The sequence below is a fragment of the Bos mutus genome, chromosome X, assembly GCF_027580195.1.
Source record: "Bos mutus isolate GX-2022 chromosome X, NWIPB_WYAK_1.1, whole genome shotgun sequence".
Lineage (NCBI taxonomy): Eukaryota > Metazoa > Chordata > Mammalia > Artiodactyla > Bovidae > Bos > Bos mutus.
In genome coordinates this window covers 85,681,112-85,696,192 of record NC_091646.1, presented here as the reverse complement: position 1 = coordinate 85,696,192, position 15,081 = coordinate 85,681,112, and the positions used below count along the sequence as shown (strand labels likewise).

The 15,081-nt window shown below is 37.5% G+C and overlaps 1 protein-coding gene across 1 annotated transcript in view; it reads right to left on the bottom strand.

Annotated features, from left to right (window-relative positions):
* Positions 1–511: 511 nt before the first annotated feature.
* The window catches only part of LOC102270837 (germ cell-less protein-like 1), a 50,521-nt gene continuing 35,951 nt past the window's right edge, over positions 512–15,081 (bottom strand). The window contains exon 2 of the mRNA XM_070366595.1: positions 512–1,981. Within this exon, the coding sequence (XP_070222696.1) occupies positions 1,130–1,981 (852 nt within the window). The 3' untranslated portion in view covers positions 512–1,129. The remainder of the gene's footprint in view (positions 1,982–15,081) is intronic.

The following is a 15,081-nucleotide window of genomic DNA, read 5'->3' as shown; positions in this document are numbered from 1 at the left end:
CGAACCCAGGTATCCTGCATTGCAGACAGATTCTTTACCAACTGAGCTATCAGGGAAGCCCGAATATCCTGCAAAGAATGAATTCTGGCAAAAATGAGAAGTATGTCAAATATAAAAACAAACAGAAAGAATGAAGAAGATACTTTGAGATTACTGATATCTACATATTCATAGGAATAAATGATGTTTGTGGAAATCCATTTTAGTCTATAGTGCCTAGTTAGCCATTTCAAAAATTATTTCCCTTTGGTCTTTACAAACTTATAAATATATATGGGCATATACGTATATATACATATATAATGTTATTTGTATGTATTTAACATAATACATAAAATTATATGAACTTCTTCTTCTTCTTCTTCTAAGTCGCTTCAGTCGTGTCCGACGCTGCGCGACCCCATAGACGGCAGCCCACCAGGCTCCCCCGTCCCTGGGATTCTCCAGGCAAGAAAAATGGAGTGGGTTGCCATTTCCTTCTCCAGTACATGAAAGTGAAAAGTGACTAGTACTACATTTTTATATATTATGTAATTAATATATATAATGATATATAGTATGTATTATTATATTAACATATGATACATGTATAGTATGTCACATTGTATAACCTGACATTGTCTGATAATTTGTAACTCTATATTACAGAAACCAAAAAAGAATCTCTAATCTCAGGTTTTACTTCATGATTTATTTTCTCCTATAATACAGTGCTTCAAATAAAGCCACATTTGCACAATCATTTCCGCAAGGAAGAGAATTCTTTATTCTGTCTCAATATTGGTTAGAGTAAAATTTATGCAGCAAGTTAATTTCTTTTTGGTTCTTGGACATACAATCTATTGTTTCCATTTGGAGCATGCCTGTTGAATAGTAAATGAAAAGCAAAAGATGTCTTTTTGGTTTCATCACTGACTATTTGGTTTCACAGATATTTTCTTGGAATTGAACTTTTTCTTCACAGATACATAGAAATAAAATGAAGAGAGTAATTTATGATAGTTTCTACATTCAAAAGATTATTTTCTTTTGCTATTGTTCATCTTTATTGTGTTTAACAGTAGGCCATTAAATGAAATGAGACACCAGAAGTTTTCAAAAGGCTAAGCTAGCCTAATTGACAATATCATCAATTTCCTGGATTTTCTAATGATATAAACAGGAAATTGCAGAATATATATAAAGGGAAGCTCAAAGCTACGCTATCCAGTTTCATTACCATTTGTTCCTCATCCTTTTCAAAGGTAAGGATTTTATAACCAGTTGTTTTCCTGAAGCTCAGTTTTCCACTAGAATCAAAATATACCAAAGTTAATCTGAATGCAATATTTCTTTGAGGTTGTAAACAGATGGAGCCATCATATGGCTGACTGAAAGCATGTCGTTTGAAAATTATATAATGGCTGGTGAGGATGACATACAAATGAACACCGAAATTGTAACCGGACCACTTCCAGGCATAGGTTCCATCTCTGACAATCCTTTTGCCACATCTCATGCTATATTCTTCAAGTTCGGTTTCAGTGATGTCTCTAGGACCAATTTCCCTGTATTGTTGTGCTCTAAGCAAGGTATACCATTGTCGTTTATAAACACACGATAACCATTCTGAAGGTATTAGAGCATCTTGTTCAATAACTTTTGTGGAGGCCAGGTCACAAATGATATGCTGAAACCTCAAATTTTTAAATACTGGTTGAAATACTATGCCTTGTTTAGTTTCAAGAAAGGAAATGCTACCATCATGTTCCTTGTGCCTGGAAAACCAGTTGTTTGCATTAACTAAAAGCTGTTTCATTGTGCCTTTCCAACCTGGGTTAAGGCGGAGGAACATCCACTGTTTGAGTGTAGTATATATATCGATTTCCTTTTGCATTACGAATAAATTAGAAGAAGAAATGACCAGATTCATAAGATCTGTACTGAGTTCCTTGTAAAGTTCAACACTTGGATGAGTCATCAGATTGTGGGAAGAATGGAACTGAAGGAATCAAACTTCCTGACTTCAGACTATACTATAAAGCTACAGTCATCAAGACAGCATAGTACTGGCACAAAAACAGAAACATAGATCAACGAAAAAAAATAGAAATATAAATTATCCTGGAGATAAATGCACACACTTATGGACATCTTATCTTTGACAAAGGAGGCAAAAATATACAATGTAGGAAAGACAGTCTCTTCAACGATTGTTGCTGGGGAAATTGGTCAAATACACGTAGAAGAATGAAATTAAAACACTTTCTCACATCATGCACAGAAACCAAGTCAAAAGGGATTAAAAGCCTAAACACAAGACCAGAAACCATAAAACTACTAGAGGAAAATATAGGCAGAACAGTCTGTGACATAAATCACAGCAAGATCCTCCATGACGCACCTCCTAGAGTAATGGAAATAAAAACAAAGATAAATAAATGGGACCTAATTAAACTTAAAAGCTTTGGCACAATGAAAGAAACTATTAGAAATGTGAAAAGACAACCGTCAGTTTGGGAGAAAAAATAGCAAATGAAACAACTGACAAAGAATTAATCTCTAAAATATACAAGGTCAATACCAGAAAAACAAACACCAGAGTCAAAAGGGGGGCAGAAGACCTAAACAGACATTTCTCCAAAAAAGACGTGCAGATCACTAATAAACACATGAAAAGATGCTTAATATTGCTCATTATTAGAGAAATGCAAGTCAAAATTGCAGTGAGGTATCATCTCATAGTGGTCAGAATGGTCATCATCCAAAAGTGTACAAACAGTAAAGGCTGGACAGGGTGTTGAGAAAAAGGAAACCTCTTACACTGTTGGTGGGAATGCACATTAATACAGCCACTATGGAGAACAATCAGTTCAGTTCAGTCGCTCAGTCGTGTCTGACTCTTTGCGACCCCATGAATTGCAGCATGCCAGGCCTCCCTGTCCATCACCAACTCCCAGAGTTCACTCAGACTCACGGCCATCGAGTCAGTGATGCCATCCAGCCATCTCATCCTCTGTCGTCCCCTTCTCCTCCTGCTCCCAATCCTTCCCAGCATCAGAGTCTTTTCCAATGAGTCAACACTTCGCATGAGGTGGCCAAAGTACTGGAGTTTCAGCTATAGCATTATCCCTTTCAAATATGGAGAATCAAAAACAAAAAAAAAAAAAAAAAAAAAGAACTAGGAATAAAACTGCCATATGACCCAGCAATCCACTACTAGCCATATACCCTGAGGAAAGCATAATCGAAAAAGACACATGTGCCCCAGTGTTCATTGTAGCACTATTTACAATAGCTAAGGCAGGTAAGCAAACTAGATGTCCATCGGGAGATGGATGAATAAGAAAATTGTGGTATATATACACATGGAGTATTACTCAGGTATAAAAAGAACACATTTGAGTCAGTTCTAATGAGGTGGATGGACCTATAACCTATTATACTGAGTAAAGTATGTCAGAAAGTGAAAGACAAATGTCATATATTAATGCATATATGAGGAATCTAGAAAGATAATACTGATGATCCTATATGCAGGGCAGCAAAGGAGACACAGATGTAAAGAACAGATTTTTGGACACAGTAGGGGAAGGAGCTGCTGCTGCTGCTAAGTCGCTTCAGTCGTGTCTGACTCTGTGCGACCCCATAGATGGCAGCCCGCCAGGCTCCCCCATCCCTGGGATTCTCCAGGCAAGAGCACTGGAATGGGTTGCCATTTCCTTCTCCAATGCATGAAAGTGAAAAGTGAAAGTGAAGTCGCTCAGTCGTGTCCGACTCTTAGCGACCCCATGGACTACAGCCTACCAGGCTCCTCCATCCATGGGATTTCCCAGGCAAGAGTACTGGAGTGGGGTGCCATTGCCTTCTCCTAGGGGAAGGAGAGGGTGGGATTATTTGAGAGAATAGCATTGAAATATACACACTACCACATGTAAAATTGATAGTCAGTGGGAGTATGTTGTTTGACACAGGGAATCCAAATCCAGTGCTCTATGACAACCTATAGGGGTGGTAGGGCAAGGGAGGTAGGAGAGGGGTACAAGAGGGTGGGGAACGTATGTATACCTATATCGTATTCATGTTGATGAATGGCAGAAACCATCACAATATTGTAAAATAGCTATTCTAAAATTAAAAATATAATATAAATTTTAAAAATGAAAATACAACCCAAAGAATGGGAGAAAATTTGGAAATGATACAGTCAACACAGGATTAGTTTCCAAAATTTACAAAGAGCTCATGTGGCTCAGTACTATAAAAGCAAACATCCCAATCACAAAATGGGCTGAAGACCTAAATAGACATTTTTCCCAAAAAGATACACAGATGGAAAAGAGGCACATGAAAAAATGTCCAACATCACTAATTATTTGAGAAGTACAAATCAAATTTACAATGAGATATCACCCCACACCAGTCAGAATGTCCATTTTCAAAATATCTACAAGTAATAAATGCCAGAGAGGATGTGGAGAAAAGGGAACTCTGATACATTGTTGGTGGCAATGTAAATTGGTACAGCCACTATGAAGAACAGTTTGGAGGTTTCTTTTAAACCTGAAAATAGATATACCATATGACCCAGCATTATAACTCCTGGACATATCTCAGGGGAAAAAAAAAAAAAAAAACTTGGTTTGAAAGTATAATGCATGCCAAAGTTTACTGCAGTACTGTATCCAATAGTCAAGACATGGAATCAACCTAAATGTCCATCAACAGAGGACTGGATAAAAAGATGGTTACATAGAATGGAATGTTCAGATCAGATCAGATCAGTTGCTCAGTCGTGTCCGACTCTTTGCGACCCCATGAATCACAGCACGCCAGGCCTCCCTGTCCATCACCAACTCCCGGAGTTCACTCAGACTCACGTCCATCGAGTCAGTGATGCCATCCAGCCATCTCATCCTCTGTCGTCCCCATTCTCCTCTTGCTTCCAATCCCTCCCAGCATCAGAGTCTTTTCCAGTGAGTCAACTCTTCGCATGAGGTGGCCAAAGAACTGGAGTTTCAGCTTTAGCATCATTCCTTCCAAAGAAATCCCAGGGCTGATCTCCTTCAGAATGGACTGGTTGGATCTCCTTGCAGTCCAAGGGACTCTCAAGAGTCTTCTCCAACACCACAGTTCAAAAGCATCAATCCTTTGGCTCTCAGCCTTCTTCACAGTCCAACTCTCACATCCATACATGACCACAGGAAAAACCATAGCCTTGACTAGACGAACTTTTGTCGGCAAAGTAATGTCTCTGCTTTGAATATGCTATCTAGGTTGGTCATTAAAATATGAAACAATGCCTTTTACAGCAAGGGGGATGCAAGTGAAAATTATCATATTACATGAGGTAAATTAGAGAAAGACACATATATGATGTCACTTATATGCAGAATCTTAATAAAAGATACAAATGAATATATTTACAAACAGAAACAGACTCATACACTTAGAGAAAAACTTATGGTTACCATGGTAGAAGTGTGTGTGTGGAGGAGATATATTGGGAGTTGGAAATTGACAGTAAACACTGTTTTATTTAAAGTAGATAATGAACAAGGACCTACTCTATAGCACAGCTTAATATACTATAATAATCAAAATGGGATAAGAATTTGAAAAGAGCAGATACATTTATCTGTATAACTGAATCACTTTGCTGTACACCTGAAACTAACACATCAACAAAGTATAAACTAATCAACTATACTCCAACATAAAAAATTGTCATATACCTCAATTAGCAGAAATTATAATAATAATCCAAACTTGCAAAATTATCTTTGAAAATTTAAGGAGAATCAAAATTTCTCACACAAACAAAAATTGAGGGAATCTGTTGCCATAGCTTGCAATTAATATTTAGGTGAATACTTTGGAGAGAAAGGAAATAATGCTTTTCAGAGAAAAAGAATTACACAAAAGGAAGAGTATGGACGAATGAATAGGTGTAGGTGAAATAAAAACTTTGCTTATTATTAATTGATCTAATAGAAAACAGTTTGTTCAGAATCATACCAACAATATGACTGTGTGACACACACATGAGTGAGCATATGCTCACATATACTTGCTTGCATTAGTTTTAGTGCATGCTCAGTTGTATCTAACTCTTTATGACCCACCTTCTAGACTGTAGCCCGCCAGGCTCCTCTGTCCGTGGGATTATCCAGGCAAGAATACTGGAATAGGTTGTCATTTCTGCCTCCAAGGGATCTTCCCAACCCAGGGATTGAATCTGCATCTCCTGCAGCTCCTATTACAGGTGGATTCTTTACCACTGAGCCACCTGGGAAGTATTATATGTGTGAAATGAATGACAGTAATATTACAAGTGATGGTGGGAGCATTTTGTTATTATATGGTACACTACCACGAAGTGGTACAGTGTTGTTTGAAAGCACACTTGGATTATATGTAAATGTATATTGTAAACTTTAAGGCAACCAGTAAGAAATGAAAAAAATAAAGTATAAATATTTTAAGAAAGGAGAGAAAATAGATTTACAAAAAAAATTGTTCTATTTAAAATCACTAAATGCAAAAAAAAAAAATTGGCAAACAAAAATAGGAACAAAGGTGACAAAGGAAAAAATAACAAATTTGGTATATAATAAACTTCAGTTCAGTTCAGTTCAGTTCAGTCGCTCAGTCGTGTCCGACTCTTTGCGACCCCATGAATCGCAGCACGCCAGGCCTCCCTGTCCATCACCAACTCCCAGAGTTCACTCAGACTCACGTCCATCGAGTCAGTGATGCCATCCAGCCATCTCATCCTCTGTCGTCCCCTTCTCCTCCTGTCCCCAATCCCTCCCAGCATCAGAGTCTTTTCCAATGAGTTAACTATGACTCAATGGCCAAAGTACTGGAGTTTCAGCTTTAGCATCATTCCTTCCAAAGAAATCTCAGGGCTGATCTCCTTTAGAATGGACTGGTTGGATCTCCTTGCAGTCCAAGGGACTCTCAAGAGTCTTCTCCAACACTTATATCAAAAATTAATAGGAATAGCAATAATCTAGATGCACCAAATAAAAGATAAAATTGTCAGAGGAATAACAAAACAAGACCTAACTATATTTCCTACAAGAACTCTTCTTTAAATATTAAAACACATGTCAATTAAAAGTAATCTGATGGAGAAAGTTACACTATTCTAATACATCCAAGGAAAGCAAGGATATACTATTAATTTCAGATGTACATACTTTAAAGCAAACAGAGTTGTGAAGGCTAAACAGGGAATGATATAATGATAAAGAGATCAATTCTCTAAGAAGGCAGGTATTTACCAAACAAATTCTCAAATTATATGAGGCTGGAACTTGTAGAACTGCAAAGAGAAATACTAATACATGAATCCACAATCAGAGATGGAGACTTCAGCTCAGTTCTATCAGAAATGAACAGATCTGGCAGGCAGAAAATCATTAAGGACATAACTGAATTCAACAACACATCAATCAACTGTTTACAATCAACATCTATAGACTCTTTTATAGAAGAATATTCAAGCTCATATGAAACACTAAGACCAAATTCTGGGTCATAAACAACACTTTAACAAATTTAGAAGTAGAGAAACAAACAAAAAAAAATGTCTGCTTTCAGACCACAATGGAATTAAATTTGTAATTAATTATGTAATTGTAAGTTGGCAATTCTCAAGTACATGGATAATAAACACACACTCATAAATGGTCCTGAGAAGAAATCTCAAGAGAAATTTTAAAAACATTTTGAGCTAAATTAAAGCATAACATGCGATTTGTGGGGTGCTGTGAAACCAGTGCTTAGTGGGAAATTTATACCATTAAATTAATATATCGGAAAATAAAGAAGATGTAAGATTAATAACCTAAGTTTTACCTTAGACAAAATAAAAACAAAGTAAATCCAAAGTAAACAGAAGAAAATAAAAAGAATTAGAGCAGAAGTCAATGAAATTTAAAACACAAATTGATAGAATATCAAGTAAACAAAAAGTTAGTCCTTTGAAAACATCAATCAAGTTATTAATGCTCTAGACAGTTGAATGAAGAAAAGAGAGAAGACAGAAGTTACCAATATCAGAAATAAGGACATCACTACAGATCCAAAGGATATAAAAATATTAATTACAATCATCAGCTATATGCCCACTAATCTGATGACCTATATAAAATGGGTCAATTCCTTGAAAGACACTACCTGCCGGAGCTCACGCAGGATGAAACAGACAATCTTAATAGGACTATATTTATTAAAGTAATTGAATAATAAAAGTAATAACCTTAAAAAAAGTGGTGCCACACCTAAATGCTTTGCTGCTGAGTTCTAACAAATAGTTAAGGAAGTAGTTATTCCAGTTCCTTACAATTATTTCAGAGGAAAGAAGCAGATGTATTCCTACCTCATTCTATGAGCCTAGCATTCAGTGCAGTTCAGGTCAGTCGCTCAGTCGTGTCTGGCTCTCTGCGACCCCATGGACTGTAACACGCCAGGCTTCCCTGTCCATCACCAACTCCGGGAGTTTACTCAAACTCATGTCCATTGACTTGGTGATGCCAGCCAGCCATCTCATCCTCTATCGTCCCCTTCTCCTCCCACCTTCAATCTTTCCCAGAATCAGGATCATTTCCAATGAGTCAGTTCTTCACATCAGGCAGCCAAATTATTGGAGTTTCAGCTTCAACGTCAGTCCTTCCAATGAATATTCAGGACTGATTTCCTTTAGAATGGACTGGTTGGATGTCCTTGCAGTCCAAGGGACTCTCAAGAGTCTTGTTCAACACCACAGTTCAAAAGCATCAATTCTTTGGCGCTTAGCTTTCTTTATAGTCCAACTCTCACACCCATACATGACTACTGGAAAAACCATAGCCTTGACTAGACGGACCTTTGTTGGCAAAATAATGTCTCTGCTTTTTAATATGCTGTCTAAGTTGGTCATAACTTTTCTTCCAAGGCGCAAGCATCTTTAAATTTCATGGCTCCAGTCACCATCTGCAGTGGTTTTGAAGTCCAAAAAGATAAAGTCTGCCACTGTTTCCATTGCTTCCCCATCTATTTCCCATGAAGTGATGGGACCAGATGCCATGATCTTAGTTTTCTGAATGTTGAGTTTTAAGCCAACTTTTTCACTCTCCTCTTTCACTTTCATCAAGAGGCTCTTTAGTTCTTCGTTGCTTTCTGCCATATGCATATGTGTCACATCTGAGATTATTGATATTTCTCCTGAAAATCTTGATTCAAACTTGTGCTTCCTCCAGCCCAGCGTTTCTCATGATGCACTCTGCATATAATTTAAATAAGCAGGATGACAATATACAGCCTTGATGTACTCCTTTCCCTATATGGAACCAGTCTGCCGTTCCATGACCAGTTCTAACTGTTGCTTCCTGACCTGCACACAGATTTCTCAAGAGGAAGGTCAGGTGATCTGGTATTCCCATCTCCTTCAGAATTTTCCACAGAGATGTACATAAATATAGTTAAATCATCTTTGATGAAGAAGCATGGGCAATGGAACAGAACAAAGATAGGGTTTTCAACAAATGGTGCTGGAGAAGTGGATATTCACAGGCAAAAAGAAATATAAACACAAATTTTATTCTCTTCACTAACTTCACTAAAAAATAACTCTAATTGTCATAGATGAATGTAAAACACAAAATTATAAAACTCAAAGATGGTAATGCTTATGCCTTTTGATATAAAACCAAAGGCAATATCCATGAACCACAATATTGATAACCTGGACTTCATTAAAAGAAAAAAAAAAAAGCTTTTGTGATAAGGTCAACAATAGCGTAGGAGAAAATATTTGCAAAACACGCATCTGATAAAGCATTGTTATCCAAATTATACAAAAATATCTTAAAACTAAAACAGAAAATAAGCCAATACCCATGTCAACACAAAAAACATGGAATATCCAAAGCAATCTTGAGAAAGAAGCATAGAGCAGGAGGAATCAGGCTCCCTGACTTCAGACTATATTACAAAATTACCGTCATCAATAGTGTATGATACTGACACAGAAACCAATGTATAGATCAATGGAAAAGGATAGAGCAGACATGAACCCATGAACTTATGGTCAATTAATCTATAAGAAAGAAGGCAAGAATATACAATGGAGCAAGGAAAGCCTCTTCAACAAGTGTTGCTGGGAAAACTGAACAGCTACATGTAAAAGAATGAAATTAGAACATTTTCTAATACCATACAAAAAAATACACTAAAAATGAATTAAATGTAAATTAAACATAAGACTGGATACTATAAATCTTCCAGAGGAAAGCACTGGCAGGACACTCCTCGATAAATCATAGCAATATCTTTTGAGATCCATCTCCTCAGCTAATGGAAATAAAAACAAACAAATGCTATCTAATTACATTCAAAATTTTTGATACAGTAAGAGAAACCATAAACTAAACGAAAAGACAACCTACAAAATGGGGAAAATATTTGCAAATGATGCTACTGACAAGGGATTAATTTCCAAAATATGCGAACAGTTTAATATCAAAAATCAAAGAACCGAATGAAAACATGGGAAGATCTCAATAGTCTTATCTCCAAAGAAGACATAGAGATGGCCAGAGGCACATGAAAAGATACTCAGTATCACCAATTATTAGAGACATGCAAATCAAAACAACAGTAAGGTCATCTCATACCATTCAGAATGGCCATCATCAAAAAGTCTACAAATAATAAATGCTGGTGAGGGTGTGCAGAAAAAGAACCCTCCTACACAGCTGGTGGGGATGTAAATTGGTGCAGTCACTATGGAGGACAATATGGAGGTTTCTTAAAATACTAAAAAGAAAGTTACCATAAGACCCAGCAAAATCACTCCTGGCCACATATCTGGAGGACACCAGCAAAACCACTCCTGGGCATATATCTGGAGAAAACCATAATTTGAAAAGATACATGCACCCCAGGGTTCATAGCATCACTATCCACAGTACCTAAGACATATAAAAAACTTAAGTGTCCATCAACAGATGAATAGATAAAAAATGTGGTATATATACATAAAAAATAAATAATGTCATTTAAACAACATGAATGTACCTAGAGATATTCATACAAAGGGAAGTAAGTCAGAGAAAGACAAGTATATGATATGACTTGTCAGTGGAATCTAAAAGATGATACAAATGAAATTATATACAAAAAGGAAATAGACTCAGATATTTAGCAAACAAACTTATGGTGACCAAAGGGAGAATGGGGAACAATAAATTAGGAGTCTGGGATTAAAATATACATATTATCATGCATAAAATAGATAACCAACAAGAACTTACTATACAACACAGGAAAAGTGAAAGTGAAGTCGCTCAGTCGTGTCTGACTCTTTGCAGCCCCGTGGACTGTAGCCCACCAGGCAAGACTACTGGAGTGGGTTGCCATTTTCTTCTCCAGGGAATCTTCCCGACCCAGGGATCGAACCCAGTCTCCCGCATTGCAGGCAGACGCTTTAACTCTGAGCCACCAGGAAAGCACAGGGAACTATATTTAATATCTTATAATAAACTATGATGGAAAGGAAGCTTAAAAAGAATAGATTTATATATAAACTGAATCACCTTGCTGTATATGTGCAACTAACGTAACACTGTAAATCAACTAAAAGTTTTAAAAAATAATATAAAATGTAAAAGGCTTCCATGATGGTTCACTGGTAAAGAATCCACCTGCCAATTCAAGAGATGCAGATTCAAATCCTGGAATTGGAAGATCTCCTGGAGAAGGAAATGGCAACATACTCCAGTATTCTTACCTAGGAAATCCCATGGATGGAGGAGCCTGGCAGGCTACAGGCTATCCTCCACGGGGTCACAAAAGAGTCGAAAACGACTTGGTGACTAAACAACAACATACAATGTAAATTTTTTAAAAAAAGAGTCGAAAACCACTTGGTGACTAAACAACAACAGCATACAATGTAAAAATTTTTTAAATGAACAAAAGAACTTAGCATATACCTCACCAAAGAAGATACACAGATGGTACAGCAGCATATTAAAAGAATACCCCTTCATGGATCACAGCCTTGTTGTGGCAAAGGGGCTTGTGAAACTCAGTGAAGCTATTGATAGGTAGCATTCTTTAGGCAGGTTGATAGGGAGTCCATGGGCCCAGTCATGTAATTGCCCTGGTCCTGGAATTTATGTCCATTTGGGATTTATGTCCATTCACACATGTCAAAAGCGGGAGCTAGGGAGCTGGTTAATTGATAACATCAGAGCCATATGGGCTGGTTTCTTTGATGTTATCAAGAGATTGGCCTTTGTTACAAGATCTAAGGAAAACAAACTGACCCAATGTTAACCAGCCAATCCTATACAAAAGCTATTAACAAGTCAAAAGGTATATAATGATTTGTCTTAAAAGCCATGGATGGATCTCTTCCTACCCCCTTCTGATCTCTTCCTACCCACTTCTGGCTCCTGTGTCAGAAGCTGTCTCTGTTACTTCTTAACTTTAAATAAAGCTGCTACTCTGTTGTAAAGACCTGAGCAAATGCATTGCTTTGGTCCCGGAGTGAATGCTTTCCTTTGAAGACTATGACTCTGTAGCCAACACGGAACATCATGGAACACTATGTCTTGGGGCCACCCAAGACAGACAGGTCTGAGTTGAGAGTTCTAACAAAATGTGGTCCCCTGGAGGAGGAAATGGCAAACCTTTCCAGTATTTTTACCTCGAGAACCCCATGAGCAGCATGAAAAGGCAAAAAGACATGAAAAAAATAAGATGAACCCCCCAAATTGGAGAGAGTGTCCAATATGCTACTGGGGAAGAGTGGAGAAATAGCTACAGAAAAAATGAAGAGACTGGGTTAAAGCATAAACAGTGCTCAATTGTGGATGCGCCTGGTGGTGAAAATAAATTCTGATGCTGTAAAGAACAACATTGCACAGGAACCTGGAATGTTAGGTCTATGAATCAAGGTAAACTGGACCTGGTCGAGCAGGAGATGGCAAGGGTTAATACCAATATCTTAGGAATAGGTGACCTAAAATGGACAGGAATGGGAGAATTTAATTCAGATGACCATTATATCTACCACTCTGGGTAAGAATTCCTTAGAAGAAATGGAATAGCCCTCACAGTCACAAAAGGGTTTGAAATGCAGTACTTGGGTGTAATCTCAAAAATAACAGAAAGATCTCAGTCTGTTTCCAAGGCAAACCATTCAGCATTACAGTAATCCAAGTCTATGTCCCAACCACTAAAGCCAAAGAAGCTGAAGTTGAATGGTTCTATGAAGACCATCAGGAACTAATACCAAAAAAGATGGTCTTTTCATCATAGGGGATTGGAATGCAAAAGTAGGAAGTCAAGAATTACCTCGAGTAACAGGTGACTTTGGCCTTGCAGTACAAAATGAAGTAGGGCAAACGTTAACAGAGTTTTGCCAAGAGCACACACTGGTCATAGCCAGCACCCTCTTCCAACAGTATGACTCTACACATGGATTTCAATACTGAAATCAGATTAATTATATTCTTTGCAGTTGAAGATGGAGAAGCTCTATATAAACAATAAAAATAGACTTGGAGTTGTCTGTGAATGAGATCATGTGCTCATTATTGAAAATTCAGGCTTAAATTGAAGAGAGTAGGGAAAACCACTAGACAATTCAGGTATGACCTCCATAAAATCCCTTATGATTATACAGTGGAGGTAAGGAAAATATCCAAGGGATTAGTTATAGTAGACAGAGTGCCTGAAGAACTATAGACAGAGGTTTGTAACACTGTATAGGAGGTGGTGACCAAAACCATCCCAAAGAAAAAGAAATGCAAGAAGGCAAAGTGGCTTTCTGAGGAGGCCTTACGAATAGCTGAATAAAGAAGAGAAATGAAAGGGCAAGGGAGAAAGGGAAAGATTTCCAGAGAAGAGCAAGGAGAGATTAAAAAAAAAAAAAAACAAAAAACAACAACCTTAAGTGAACAATGCAAAAATATGGAGGACAGCAATAGAATGGGAAAGACTAAAGATGTCTTCAAGATAATTGGAAATATCAAGAGAACATTTCATGCAAGGATGGGCACAGTAAAGAACAGAAACTATAAGGACTTAACAGAAACAGAAGAAATTAAGAAGAGGTGGCAAGAATACACAGAAGAATTATACAAAAAAGGTCTTAATGACCCAGATAACCACGATGGTGTGATCACTCAGAGTCAGACATCCTGGAGTGTGAAGTCAAGTGGGCCTTAGGAAGCATTACTATGAACAAAGCTAGTGGAGGTGATGGGATTCCAGGTGACATATTTCAAATCCTAAAAGATGATGCTGTTAAAGTGCTGCACTCAATATGCCAGCAAATTTGTAAAACTCAGCTGTGGCCTCAGGACTGGAAAGGGTCAATTTCCATTCCAATCCCAAGGCCAAAGAAGGGCAGTGCCAAAGAACGTTCAGAGTATTGTACAATTGCATTAATTTCACATGCTAGCAAAGTAATGCTCAAAATCCTTCAAATTAAGCTTCAGCAGAACATGAACTTCCAGATGTAGAAGCTGAGTTTTGGAGAGGCAGAGGAGCCAGAGATCAAACTGCCGACACTCATTGGATCATAGAGAAAGCAAGGAATTTTCAGAAAAACATCCAGCTCTTTCTTCTTCACTGACTGTGCTAAAGTTTTGACTGTGTGGATTACAACAAAATATGGAAAATTTCTACAGAGATGGGGTTACCAGACCCACCTTACCTGTCTCCTGAGAACCTTATATGCAGGTCAAGATGCACAAGTAGAATCAGACATGGAACAATCGACTGGTTCAAAATTGGGAAGGATGTATGTCACCCTGCTTATTTAACATATGCAGAGTACATCATGCTAAATGCTGGGCTGGATGAATCACAGGCTGGAATCAAGATTGCCTGGAGAATTATCAACAACCTCAGATATGCTGATGACACCACTCTAATGGCAGAAAGAGAAGAGGAACTTGAAATAAAGTTTTCAAGTGTATATTACACTGTTGCTAACAATAAAAACAATGAATAACAGTGTTCACTAAAACTCTGAAATATTCATCTTACAGCTATGTGTGCCTTTTGACAATTTCCGAATTTCTTCTACACTACTGA